Below are 13,815 nucleotides of genomic sequence, written 5' to 3'. Positions count from 1 at the left end.
TTTCTGAATAAAACCTCTGAATAACTAAAGGAAATTTGTTTTTATGTATTATGCCAGTTATCTTATAGAATTCATGTCACTAAGATGAAGCATTCTTACATTTAAAAAAGAAACTAATAAAGTTTATGCAAGTTCATCTGAGTGCAGAATATAATTTGCTTGAGAGCTACCCATAGACTGGCTTCCAGTTCAAGATGGCAGCCTGAGGCCCTATTAAAATGATAGTGAGGAAGCAAAATGAGGGTTAAAGCCACACAGCATAGAGAACAGGAGAGAGGCCATCATCAGATGAGAGACTCTTAAAATCTTTTAGGAAGTGGATGGAAGCATGTTGACACATGGAATGAAATGCAATAAAACCACAACCCAAAATAGACGTAGCGGAGTGATAGCAGCGGAGGGACTACCTGCCAGGCAGAGCCCCATCAGTAGGCATCAGGGTGAGTGTGAAAGCAAGGGAGCCAAAAATAGGAAGAGTTCAGTTACAAGAAAGTCTGCCCCCAAGTCCACTGCAGAGTACCAGCCTGGAATTGATTATAGAAAAGTGATTGCCAGAAGGGCCACTGAGTTAGGGGCCAGAGTCCCAAAGTGGCATCTGGGGACTGCTCAGCCTACCTAAAGTGTGCTCCCACCCACTTACCCTAAAGTAAACCTGAAAATTGGATATCCCCATTCATGGGAGGAATTTGAGGGGGATAAGGGAATAGATCTAGATATGGAATAACAGGAAACCCACCTCAAAATTGTAACCGAGTCCCTGAATGTTAAGTAGAAATGGAAAGTCAGGAGAAAGACCAAATAAGTAGAATATTTAACCCTGGACAATAGAGATAATTTAGAAAATAGGCAGTAGTTTGGGGGAGAAGGGAGGGAAAACTCCGAATTAGCTTCATAAATAATAATTGAATATTAAGGAAAAAATCAATTTAGTAGAAAAGTTAGAAGACAGAGTCAAGAAAATCTTCTAAGACTTGAGCACAAAGATATATGGAAAGTATGAGAGAAAACATATAGAAGATCAATCTAGGAGATGTAAAAATCTGACAAATAGAGTTCCGATCAAGATGGCCGAATAGACAGTCCCCAGTGTCACTCTCTCCCACAAATCAACCAGTTTACAACTATAAAAATGTAACATCAGCCAAGCTTGGGCCACTGGAGCTCAGGGGAAGAGGAGGAGAGACCTATGGAGTTCATGAAGGCGGGAGAAAACATGGTGAGAGAAAAAATAAAGCTGCTCTGAGCATTTCGGGCTGCGGCTGCTTTAAGACTAGAGCTGATGAGCGCATGGAGCAGGAGCTGGCAGAAGCTGCAGCTGTGCCCTTTAGATGGAGTTACTTAGAGGCGGAAGTGGAGAAGAGGGCCTTGGCAGCCCCCAGGACAGCAAGACCACTAATAGGGTTCCCATGGATTCATGCAGGAGTGAGGAGCCAGAACAACTGAAAAACGGGAGCCATTCAGAGGCTGGTGAGTCATTGCAAGTGTCTGTTGCAGGGCCTGTCTCATAGGAAGTGTTTGGAGCACAGGCAGTGGGGGAGACAGGCCCACCGGGATAACACTGGGACACAGCAAGGACAGCCAATCCGCCCCCCAATCAGCGCAGGACCGCTCAGAGGAGACTCGTCGGGAATGCAGACTTGCATGGGGTGCAGTTTGATGAAAAGACTCAGGCCCAGATCAGAGTTTCTACACAACCCAGGTGCACCGGGTCTCTGGAGAACCGGAAGTACCTATAAGGTCAACCATTAAACCCTGAGCTGCACAAAAAGCCTTCCCTAGGGAAACAGCAGCAAAGTAGCAATTTAGGTCAACTACACAGCTCAAGTATTGGTTTCCACAGGAAGTTCCCCCATTTTAGAAGTAAGCAAAGGACAAAAAATTAATTCCAGCCCAGGTACACCACCAGCACCTTGGGGCCTGCCTGGGAATTGGAGACTTGGAGCCAGGGACCGGACCCCACTCCTACGTCCAGGCACACTGCACCAGTGCCTCAGGGCCCACCTGGGCACCCAGGGCATGGAGAAAGGGACCAGAGCCCCATCCCACAACCAGGCACACCACAGCAGCACCTTGGGGCCTGCCCAGGAACCCGAGGCATGGATAAGGGGACCAGACCCCCCTCACACAACCAGGCACACCACACCAGCACCTTGGGGCCCACCTGGGGACCCGAGTCATGGAGAAGGGGACTGGACACCCCTCCCACAACCAGGCACACAATGCCAGCACCTTGGGGCCCACCCAGGGACCTGAGGCATGGATCCAGGCACTGGACTCCCCCCACAACTAGGTGCACCACACCAGCACCTCAGGGCCCGCCTGGGGACCCAAGGTATGGAGAAGGGGACCAGAACCCCCTCCCACAACTAGGCACACTGCCAGTGCCAAGGAGCATGCCAAAAACATCACCTCCGGGCTGGCCTGGTGGCGCACTCGGTAGAGTGCAGTGCTTGGTAGCGCGGCGGCCCTCCCGCCGAGGGTTCGGATCCCATATAGAGACCGGTCCGCTCACTGGTTGAGCGCGGTGCGGGCGCGACACCAAGGGTTGCGATCCCGTTACCGGTCACGAAAAAAGACAAAAAGGAAAAAAAAAAAAACATCACCTCCATGCGGGTGGCCCACCACAATAACCATGGCTGCCTTGAAAGCAGCTATATGCCACAACCACCACGCAGATGGTCTGCCAACCACTGGAGTGCATTGACACATGGACAGTCACCAGCAGAGATAAAGAAAAGAAGAGGATGTCTCTCTCCTCAAAGCCATTTCAGAGTGACACAAGGATCATTTGCTCTATGATAATATTGGGGGACCTGATCACACCTCTCAGCATTGGATAGATCATCTAGGTAACAAATCAACAGAGTAACCATTATTCTTTCAGGACAGAAGAAATCTAGGGCAATTAGAGGGGAGAGGGGGATGGGGAGGGATTGGACAAGGGGCATAAAGAATAATTACAATTTGTAACAATATATATGCTAGTAATATTGATTTGATCAACATATCTCAATGTTGAACCCCAAAAATATGTATAATCAATTTTGATTCAATAAAAAAAAAAATCTGACAAAAATACTGGAAATAGAAAATAAAGGGAATTATCAAACTAGTGATATAAGAAAATTTCCTAGAGTGGAAGAAATAAAAGCTTTCAGATTAAAATGCCCACTGAATGCCAAATAATACACGTGTTAAAAAAAAAAAAATTAAGACCTATTCCTATGAGATTTGAGACTACCAAGAGTAAAGACATGTCAAGGAGGAAAAACTTCCTCTGCGTCTTAGGTTCAGTCATAGAGCCAGCAAATTAAACTGACAAAAGACAGATTAGCCCATCCCCTTAACAGCCACACACACACACACACACAATCCTAGCAAGATTTAAGACAGATTTAATCACGTCACAAAAGAATGTAACTCAAAGGAGCAGTTAGAATTTGGGGCTTATATACCATCCTAATAAGGGAAGGAGAAGGGGGGAAAGGGCACTTATGGGAAAACAGATGACTTTTAGGAAAGATAAGTGGACCCTTAGGAGACTAGATGGTAGATGGGACATTTTTATGACAGTGTCTAAGTGTGTTGTGGAGACTTCTCATTACCACTTATGAGAGTCAACATTCCCTGGTTTTTCCCAGGGAGGGAATTTATGACAACTGAGTTCTTCTGAATTCTTTTTGGAGGCTCTGCTTTTTGGCAGATAAGATATTTCAGGAACTCAGATGCTCAAGATAATTTTTATGCCACAGTGGCATATCCTGGACCCCTTCAGAGACCATCCTGAAAGCTCTGGAAAGAAAAAATAGGAACCAAAACCAGACTAACATCAGATTAATATCAGCAGTCCTGGAGACTAGAAGGCAAAGAAAGTGAGTGCACGTCATGATACAGTGAACAGTGGAACTGACTCATGGTCTCCGGTGAGAAGAAATCCCATCACCTCAGCTGTGCAGTAGGGCCAGAAAGCAATCTGTGCAAATTGTAGCAGAAAGACAAGAAGAATAGGTCCCAACCAACATATAGAAAGAATAAGAAGTGGAAATTAATTTTATTGGTAACAGTGAAGAATGCAAATGTTACTTCTCAACAACAACAAAAAAAGAGGCAATTAAAACTCCAGAGGGAAGATTATACAAGAGAAGGGCTGGCTGGGATAGCTCACTTGGTTAGAGTGTAGTGTTGGTAACACCGTCAAAGGTTCAAATCCCTAGACAGGCCAGCTACCAAAAAAAAAAAAAATTATACAAGAGAGCCACAATCAAATATAAAACAAAGAGGTTTTTTTTTTTTTTTTCCTTTTTTTGTCTTTTTTTACTGACCGGTAACGGGATCGCAACCCTCGGTGTCGCACCCATACCGGGGACCGGCAACGGGATCGCAACCCTCGGTGTTGCACCCGCACCGCGCTCAGCCAGTGAGCGGGAACTGGTCTCCACATGGGATCCAAACCCTCGGCGGGAGCGCCGCCACGCTCCCAAACAGCGCACTCTCCAGTGCGCCACCGGGCCGGCCCAACAAAGAGTATTTTAACACAACTTTGAGTAATTGATAAAATGTACTAAAAAAATCCATTTGACATGGATACAGTAAACATTCTCCTTTGGGTTACGCTAGAGTCATGATCTTGTTCCAGGTAGGGAAGGAAACTTGTCATAATTATAAACAAAAGTTCAGATCAGTATATAGACTTAAACATGGTTTCAGAACAGGACAGGATGTAAATGTCAATCTCGGTGATGTAAAAGTACAATAAATAAAAATAAAAAAAGGGGAGTACAGGGAAGGCTTGGGGTACTAATAACCTCTGTCTAAAGTTATAAAATCAATAGATGAACCAATAGTATTATACAACTAGCAAAATTTGAGGAAGGGTAAAGTAAAGGGAGTGATATAAGTGAGGTAAAGCCTCATCTGTCACAGTGGGGGTCAGTAGATAAGTCAGGCTAGTGGAAGGACTATAAGACTGGGTACTATGTAGAGTTAACCACCAGAAGAGCTGAAAACAAAAGCTATTTAAAAAGTGAGTGCCTTGGGACTGACCAATTAGCCTGATTGGTTAGAGTTCATTGTTAATAGTGTTGACCAAGGTCAAGTGATTGCCTTGAGCAAGAGAGTGAGCCGGGGAGGAAAAGGGTGGGACAGAGGATTGTTGCTTTTAATTATAAACCTTTCTGTACTATATTTTATTTTTTCCCCATATACATGTAGCATTTTAGTTAAAAATATATAAAGCAGGGCCGGCCCGTGGCTCACTCGGTAGAGTGCGGTGCTGATAACACCAAGGCCCCGGGTTCGGATCGTGGCTCACTCGGTAGAGTGCGGTGCTGATAACACCAAGGCCCCGGGTTCGGATCGTGGCTCACTCGGTAGAGTGCGGTGCTGATAACACCAAGGCCCCGGGTTCGGATCGTGGCTCACTCGGTAGAGTGCGGTGCTGATAACACCAAGGCCCCGGGTTCGGATCGTGGCTCACTCGGTAGAGTGCGGTGCTGATAACACCAAGGCCCCGGGTTCGGATCCCATATAGGGATGGCCGGTTCGCTCACTGGCTGAGTGTGGTGCTGACAACACCAAGTCAAGGGTTAAGATCCCCTTACCGGTCATCTTTAAAAAATATATATATATATGTGTGTGTATATATATATATATATATATATATATATATAAAGCAATTAATATGTTCATTTAAAAAAAATAATAGCCTAGATTGGAGTAGGAAGATGGTTTGCTATTTCTACATGATCACTCTACACTATGTAGAAAGCCAAAAACTACAAATAACTCCAGAAAAGACTGCTAATATTTTCATGTTTCCTCACAATTACATGTTTATCATAAAATATGTTTTTTTGTTTTTTTTTTTTTTTAAAGATGACCAGTGAGGGGATCTTAACCCTTTGGCTTGGTGTTGTCAGCACCACGCTCACCGAAGTGAGCCAACCAGCCATCCATATATAGGATCCAAACCCGTGGCCTTGGTGTTCTCAGCACCACACTCTCCCGAGTGAACCACAGGCCGGCCCTTAAAATATGTATAATTTATTATCATTTTTACATAATAAGATACAAGCATTTTCTTAATTTTTAATTCTTCTAATATATGATTTTAAGTAATTTATCGTTTATCATATTGATGAAATAAATGTATTTAAGCAGTTTTGTTTTAGGACATATTTTTCTGTTATAAATAGCCTTTTAAATAAACCTTAACTATATCTCTGATTCTACCTTTCATATAGATTCCTAGAAAGTTTACTAGATCTAAAAGTTTTCCGACACGTTGTTCAGTTTCTCATTAGTTGTTAAATGTTTGTAAGACAAATGTTTATGTTTCATCCAGCTTTCTAGTTATCCTCAGCGGAATGATTGGTCCACTCCACCCAGCCTATCATTACCAGAGCAGTAGTCCTGATTCTGCAGTGTGGTCTTCTAGGGATACAGATGTCGTAAAGAAAAAGAAAATTTATTAATAGTCAATTCTGTACCCCATAAATATGTATAATCAATCATGTCTCAATTAAAAAATTAAAATAAAAAAATTGAAAAAAAAGAAAATTTGAGTAATTAAGTATGTATGACCAGAAGCCATCTGAAATTTACAATAATGTAGTTATTTGTGAACTCTTAAAATAGAGCTAGAGCTTTACTTACAAAGTAACCCTTAATTCTGATTATCATCAGTGTCATAAGTCTTCTTAAGTAGATTGTTTTAATAAAATTGTGATGAAGACATTAGTAATTACAGCACCTTGGATATGAAACAGAGGATCCGGCCCACTATGGTGCTCTCAGCTAACAGGAGAAAGAGAGAAGTGTACATATCCCTGTTTGTGATTTGTATGGCCTTCATTAGTGAAAGTGACAAAAAGTATAGACTCAAATACTTGGATTATAAACCAGTAGCAGTTTCGATATCCAGGACTAGAGATAATGTTTATAAGACTGATTGCCAAAAATTTTTTGTAACTAGATCAGTAATGCACAGTTATCCTAATATAGCACAGTGATATGAAATTATTATAGTTTATAATATAACTTTTGCTCCAATGTAATTTTACAAGCTGTATATGCAATGTTTTTAAATGATAAGCTTAGTTTTGCTACTGTTTTTGGTCAACGTGTTATAAAAAAATGAGGAAAAGTACATACAACCATAGAAATTTTACAATTCTACTCAAATATTCTCATTTTATAGAATGAGTGTCTGTGCTGTGGGTTTTTCTGTGGAGTCCAGACGTGTCCATAATGATTTTTAAGCCTCTTCTGTTTGAAGGTGTTGATGCACCTACATTTACTCATCTAACTTCTTGTACCTTCTTATCAGGGAGTAAGAGTGCAAAGATTCAGTCGGGTATATTTGGAAAGGGATCTGCTTATTCACGACACAATGCTGAAAGACTTTTTAAAAAGCTGATACTTGACAAGATTTTGGATGAAGACTTATACATTAATGCCAATGACCAAGCAATCGCTTATGTGATGCCTGGAAATAAAGCCCGAACTGTACTAAATGGGCATTTGAAGGTATGGTAGGGTTTTTTGGGGTTTTTTTTGTTTTGTTTTGCAGCTGTATGGTACAGGTACACAAACTTTTGACCTTGGTGAAGGTAAAGTATTTTAAATGTTTATTTTATTTTATTATCTCACAATAAGAGGACCAGAATATATTACCACAAAGCGTAGTGTCTTTTCCAAAGCTTACCAACACTGAATTTATAATACACTGTCCTATATGAACATATTCTGTTCTTTTTTTTTTTAAAGATGACCGGTAAGGAGATCTTAACCCTTGACTTGGTATTGTAAGCACCACGCTCACTCAGTGAGCAAACCGGCCATCCCTATATGGGATCCAAACCCAGAGCCTTGGTGTTCTCAGCACCACACTCTCCCGAGTGAGCCATGGGCCGGCCTGAACATATTCTGTTCTTAATTTGGAAAGATATCTTAAAATTGAACCCAAATAATGTGATACCTGTCAAAATGAATTTAATGGGTTATCAGATCACTAAATCTTTATATATATTCATTAAATAAACATTTATCAGGGGGCTATTCTGTGCTGGGCACTGGAGATACAAAGCTGTAGAATGCACAGCCCCTGTTCCCAAGGGGCTCACTATCTACTTGGCAGAACAGAAATACAAAAAATGCAAGTAGGCATTAAATAAAGCCCCTGTTTGGGTACAAGTGTGCATATACCCTCTCCTATGGTTTCCTTCTCTCTCCCAAAGGTAGACTTTATGGAAACAGAAAATTCTAGCAATGTGAGAAAACAAAAAGCTTCAGTGACAAAAATATCTCAGAGGGAAGAGATGGTTAAGAAATGTCTTGGAGAACTTACAGAAGTCTGCAAATCTCTGGGGAAAGTTTTTGGTGTCCATTACTTCAATATTTTTAATACTGTCACTCTCAAGAAGCTTGCAGGTAGGTATGTGTATATCTTACATGGCACAAATTAATAGGTCAAAAGTTAATCTTGCTAAGGAACTTTTTAGTGATAAATTTATCTCAGTCTTTATTATTATTTTTATTCAATTTCTGGATTGAAAGCTCAGAGAAATGATTTAAAACTCATTCTTGAGATAAAATATAATTCTTTAAGATGTATATAGTACTTTGGTATTCAGAAATAGTATAATTTTAATTTTATACTTTTCTCTAAAGCTAGACGTTAGGGTATGATAATTGTAACCTCTAAAATGAGATGTGACTTAATTATTTGTGCTGGTTATTTGCCTGCCCTACAGTGTTTAGCTATGTCACATACAAATGTCTTTGCAACGTCCTTGTTGGTATAGTGGTGAGAATAAAAACAAGTCTTTGCAATTAAGAGCTAAGTTCCTGGGCCGGCCCGGTGGCGCACTGGATAGTGCGCCGCTTGGGAAGCGCGGCGGCACTCCCGCCCGAGGGTTCGGATCCCACATACAGACCGGTTCCCGCTCACTGGCTGAGCGAGGCACGGGGGCAACGCCGAGGGTTGCAGTCCCGTTGCCGGTCCCGGTCCGGTACGGGCGCGACACTGAGGGTTGCGATCCGTTGCCGGACATGGAAAAAGACAAAAAAAAAAAAAAAAGAGCTAAGTTCCTTATAAAAAGAGATTGTGTTTTATGCTTTGTATCCTGATATAGCACACTGGTCTTTAGTTAATAAATACTTTCTCATCTAAGTTATTTACATGGATTCAGATACTCAACCTAGAATTTCAGTAGTAATGTCCCTGGGAAATGAATGTTTACGTACTTGGCTGACTGGTATACATTACCTACCATGCTCTTTCTTTGTAAAATGTCGTAATTGTCATCCTCTCTCTTCTATTCCCATTCCTACCACCATAGGTCATTACAATATTTCATTGACTCTAAGATGCCATCTTTTTTAAGACACTGTTATTTTATGGACTATTAAGAAAGAAAAAATTCTGCTAATTAAACTATAACACAGTGCTTTTATTGAAATAATTATTTTTGACTTTTTATTTAGACATTGATTTTTATCATATACAACTCTGAGTATGTATGAAAAATACGTATAATCATAGTAAATTGATTTAAGTACTTGTAAACGTTCACATTCAAAGCCTAACTCTTCTGAATCATTTTTCAACTAAGTTGTCCATGTCTTTGTTATTCCTTATGTCATCACTAACATTCTCATTAGTCATACAGCATTTTTAGAGTGTTCCACTATTTTCCCCAGGATTTTAATTGAAACCTCTGTCACTCATTCTGTTTTGATGGTGGGGCTTTCTTGATGACACCAGAAGGTGTCAACAGAAGGTTGCACATCTCTCAGTAACAAAAATATAATACCACTTCATCTACTTAGGGCATATTCTTTTTAGGTCATATAAAGCACTTGGATGTTGCTTGCAAGAAACTGTGAAATTGTAGTCATCTCCTCAAAGACAAATAGTGCTTTATTAATGCAAAATGTATTCCCCATTACTCTGTTTTGGAGCCTTGGCATTCACAGTCACTTTTTTAATGCTAATCACAGTGTAGTCTTTTTGAAGACATTGCATGTGGCAATTAAACTCAATATGTGGAGTACCAATAATGCAGTGACTTTGTTGACATGCTGACAGTATTAATAGCTGCGACTAACATCTCACTTGCACAGGCAGTAACAACCTCAGGATAGCTGCCATTTGGCCATCAGAAGTTGTAAGACAGATGTTGACTTCAGGAATGCTAAAATGTGAAAAAGTGTGTGTTGTAGAATCGAAGAAATATGGTATTTTACCCCTATGCTTTTAGTGTTGTTTCCTAAGTGGCCTCCTTACCTGGTGACCATGATATAGATTTTAATCTTTCAAAAACTACTGAAACTACAATAGCTCTCTAGATAAGGTACAAATTCTATCCAAGGGTCTGCATTTCTACTTGTGTCTCCCACTTTATCTTCCACCATTCCCTTCATAAACCTTCTGTTCTGTCCCATAGTCTTTTGCTTTTCCTGTAAACATGGAAATGATGTGAAAATCAGATTGTAAAGGATTTGAAATCTACCCTTTGCTCAAGTCTAGAACAGTACATAGGATTTTTTTTTTTTTTTTTTTGCGGCTGGCTGGTATGAGGATCCAAACCCTTGACCATGTGTTACCAATACCATGCTCTAACCAAGTGAGTTAGCTGGCCACCTCAGCATAGGATTTTTTACTCCCCATAGCCAATGCATCAATAAATCATTCCTATAGACCCAGCCTCCAGAATGTATCCAAATCTCTCTCCTGTCCATCTCTACTACTACATTCTAGTTCGCTCCATCCCCTCTTGCTCCTTCAGTAGCTTCCACGAGGCTCCCAGTTTCCACTCTTTGTCTTACAGTTCATTTTCCATACAGCAGCCAGAGTGACCTTTTCTTTTTTTTAGACAGTCTTGTCTAGCTACGAGACCGACGTGCCATCTTTATATAGAGGGCTTCTTACTGCCTGCTTGTTGCTTCACCCATGTGGGGAGAGACGAGGCAAAAGTTTGGGCTGGGGAAAGTAACAATTCGGTTATGCCTTTGTGGGTGGGGTGTACAAGCCTTGAGTGCAGGAAAGAAGTCAGAGCTGGAAATGGAAATGTGGGCAGTCTCAGCAAATAGAGGGCACGTCAGTCTTGCAGCTAGACAAGTCTTGGGAATGGGAACAGTAGGCAAGAGCAGTGCCTGCTGAAATTCTGAGCACATTGCTCAGGTCCCACCCTCTGGCTTCCCCCAAGACCATGGTTCTTTCCCACTTGCTACCCTGGCTTGTATGCTTTTGCTGCTGGAATTGGATGATGGCTCTTGCCCTCTGGTCCTGGCTGCTGCCTCTAAAGGTGCTAACTTTCCTTCTATAAAATTGGTCCATGTGCCCAGCGCTCTGCAGTTAGTTGGCACTTAACAGACATGTGCTGAATGAGTGAATGAGCATGAATTCAGTGGGTTTTCTGTGGGTGGTAATTTAAATTCCTAATTTTATGTCCATGCACAGAATCTTTATCTTCCGATCCTGAGGTTTTGCTTCAAATTGATGGTGTGACTGAAGACAAACTGGAAAAATATGGTGCAGAAGTGATTGCAATATTACAGAAATACTCTGAGTGGACATTGCCAGGTCAGTATACTGCCAAATGTGTGTTTTCAAAAACCAAGTGATGCATATCACTGGATTAGAATGATGTGGGTTCCAGGTTGTGTGAATGCTTCCTACACCTTATCACACTGCAGTTCAAGTCTTCAGGGTAGTCCCTATTGGTGTGCCAGACACCTGACAGGACACTAGTGCTTAGGCCCCCAGGGGGTGCCAGTTACTGAGCCTACTAATAGGACCCGAACCTCTAGGCCCAGTGGTTGTTTGTTCTGATACAGCAAGTGAGTGAGGAATCAGGAGCTCTGGGTGCCAGTTCCAGATCTGCCACCATATCCCTCTGCGTGATCTTTGGCAGGCCACCAATAACCTCTTTGTGCTTCAGTTTCCTTAGCTGAGGAAGGAATATGTTATCTGACAAGCATGTCTAAAGATAAAAGTTAGGAGTAGAGTATAAATGTTTTGGAAAAATGATTGTGTAATTGGAATGCTGTTGTTAGTAGTCATTGAAGGAACCTGCCTGAGTGAGTGCATCGTTAACGGACATTCCTGAAGGTCACATTAGGCCTGTCCTGTAGCACTTCTCTAATAAGTAGCCTGCTCATTATTAGAGTTACAGAAAGCATTGACTAAGGGAAAATTAAGAATAGAGAAATGTTTTGTTGAAGAAGATGTTGAGAGTGCGGAAGTCTTCTGCCCTCCACTCACGTATTGCACAATGAGACAACAGGCAAGCCAAGGTCGGTGTTTCTCCTGTCTCTGTAACAGGTCAGGATGGGTTTCTTTCCAAGGTGAGCAGGATGAGAGAGGAGAGAGCACAGGTTCTCTTTCTCTCCATAACTACTTTTTACCCTTTAAGAAAATGCTAAAAAGTAGGGTTTTCATAAATTCTTCTCTGTGGAATTTTCATTAAGAGCCTTGCTCTGAATATATTCAACAGTCTTTTGGTAGGAACTAAACATTTGTTTGGTATAGTGACATGTTTGGAAGGGGCTTTTTCCAACAGTGTGGGAAAAATCACTCCAACTCACTGAGGATTGTGTGTGCAGACACTGTGCCAAGACTTTGCCCAGGCTATGTCATTTAATCCTCACAACACCCATTTTACAGGCGAGGAAAGAGTGAGTAAGGCTTTTTCATTTTCCCAGAGTCACGCAGCTAGCATAACAGAGCTCCTCACTTCTGAACTGCACTCCCTCCCCGTGTGAACCAAGGTTAGACCACGCCACGGGGGAATCCCGTGCCCTTCATGCCATTCCTGCCAGGCAGTAGGGTGGCCTGTAGGGCGAACCAGACCAGCCGGGAAATGGAGATGGGATCACTGTGTCACTGACCTATGGGGAGGTTTTGTGCTTTTTGGGTGCCTTGGGATACAAATACCTATGGAAATTACCATCTTCTTTGCAAATGTGTGCTTTCACAGAGACCCATTTCTTACATAATATGTGAAATGTTCACAAAGATTATGCAAAAGTTTTTTTTACTTGTGAAGAGTAAAATATGGTCTAGAATTTTCTGACGCTCATTTACTAAGAAACTATTTTTCAAAGATTGGGTATAGAACATAGTTTATGTTTCCCTTATATTGGGTGTTTTTTTCCAGCACTTTTAAGATGATAAGTAAAACTGCCTAACATGTATATAGCACTTTATACTTTGCTCACCAGGATTCACTGCCCGATCAATGACAGGGATGCAGGCCACACATACACAGCAGAGGGTGAGCTGAACTTGGTGTCCATAGTTCACTTAAAGACTATCACAAATTTTTAAAACTGAATTCTGATTCCCTTTGCTAAAAATGAATTGCCGTTGAGCACTTAGGGGCTTTGTGAAATAAAAAAGAAATGTTTGGTTCTTGGTGCATTGTTGAATCCATTTGGCAGAAAGGCACGAGGAAAGCAGCTAGTGATCTGCTGAACTGGGCCCCTGTGATGTGTATCTTCATCTGGACTAAAACACTTGGACCAGCATGGGATCACCTGTGAACATCTGCATTTTCCATTTGTAGCCCAGGACGATTCCCCACGGTTATCTGTGTCCAGCAACAGAGGCTCCGGAAGAAATGCCCTTGAGGAGCTTGATGAGGAAACACCCGTCTCTTCTCACTACTTTGCAAATAAAACCAGAAATGAAAGAAAGAGGAAAAATATGCCAGCCTTCCGAAGATCTAAGAGGAGAAAAACTGGTGGTTCTAAGGCAAAGGGGTACGTTCTGTGACATCTTTTGCAAAACATAGGGTAAAAGAGAGGAAA

The 13,815-nt window shown here is 41.6% G+C and overlaps 1 protein-coding gene across 1 annotated transcript in view; it reads left to right on the top strand.

Annotated features, from left to right (window-relative positions):
- The window catches only part of BLM (Bloom syndrome, RecQ helicase-like), an 88,295-nt gene that overhangs the window by 69,705 nt on the left and 4,775 nt on the right, over positions 1-13,815 (top strand). Inside the window, exons 18-21 of the mRNA XM_008565860.1 lie at positions 7,328-7,527; positions 8,238-8,430; positions 11,465-11,587; positions 13,572-13,767. Coding sequence (XP_008564082.1) covers positions 7,328-7,527; positions 8,238-8,430; positions 11,465-11,587; positions 13,572-13,767 — 712 coding nt within the window. The remainder of the gene's footprint in view (positions 1-7,327; positions 7,528-8,237; positions 8,431-11,464; positions 11,588-13,571; positions 13,768-13,815) is intronic.

This window comes from Galeopterus variegatus, unplaced genomic scaffold (assembly GCF_000696425.1).
Source record: "Galeopterus variegatus unplaced genomic scaffold, G_variegatus-3.0.2 Scaffold14, whole genome shotgun sequence".
In the NCBI taxonomy this organism is placed as follows: Eukaryota; Metazoa; Chordata; class Mammalia; order Dermoptera; family Cynocephalidae; genus Galeopterus; species Galeopterus variegatus.
The sequence above is the reverse complement of the archived record's forward strand: the minus strand, read 5'-3'. Positions and strand labels throughout refer to the sequence as shown.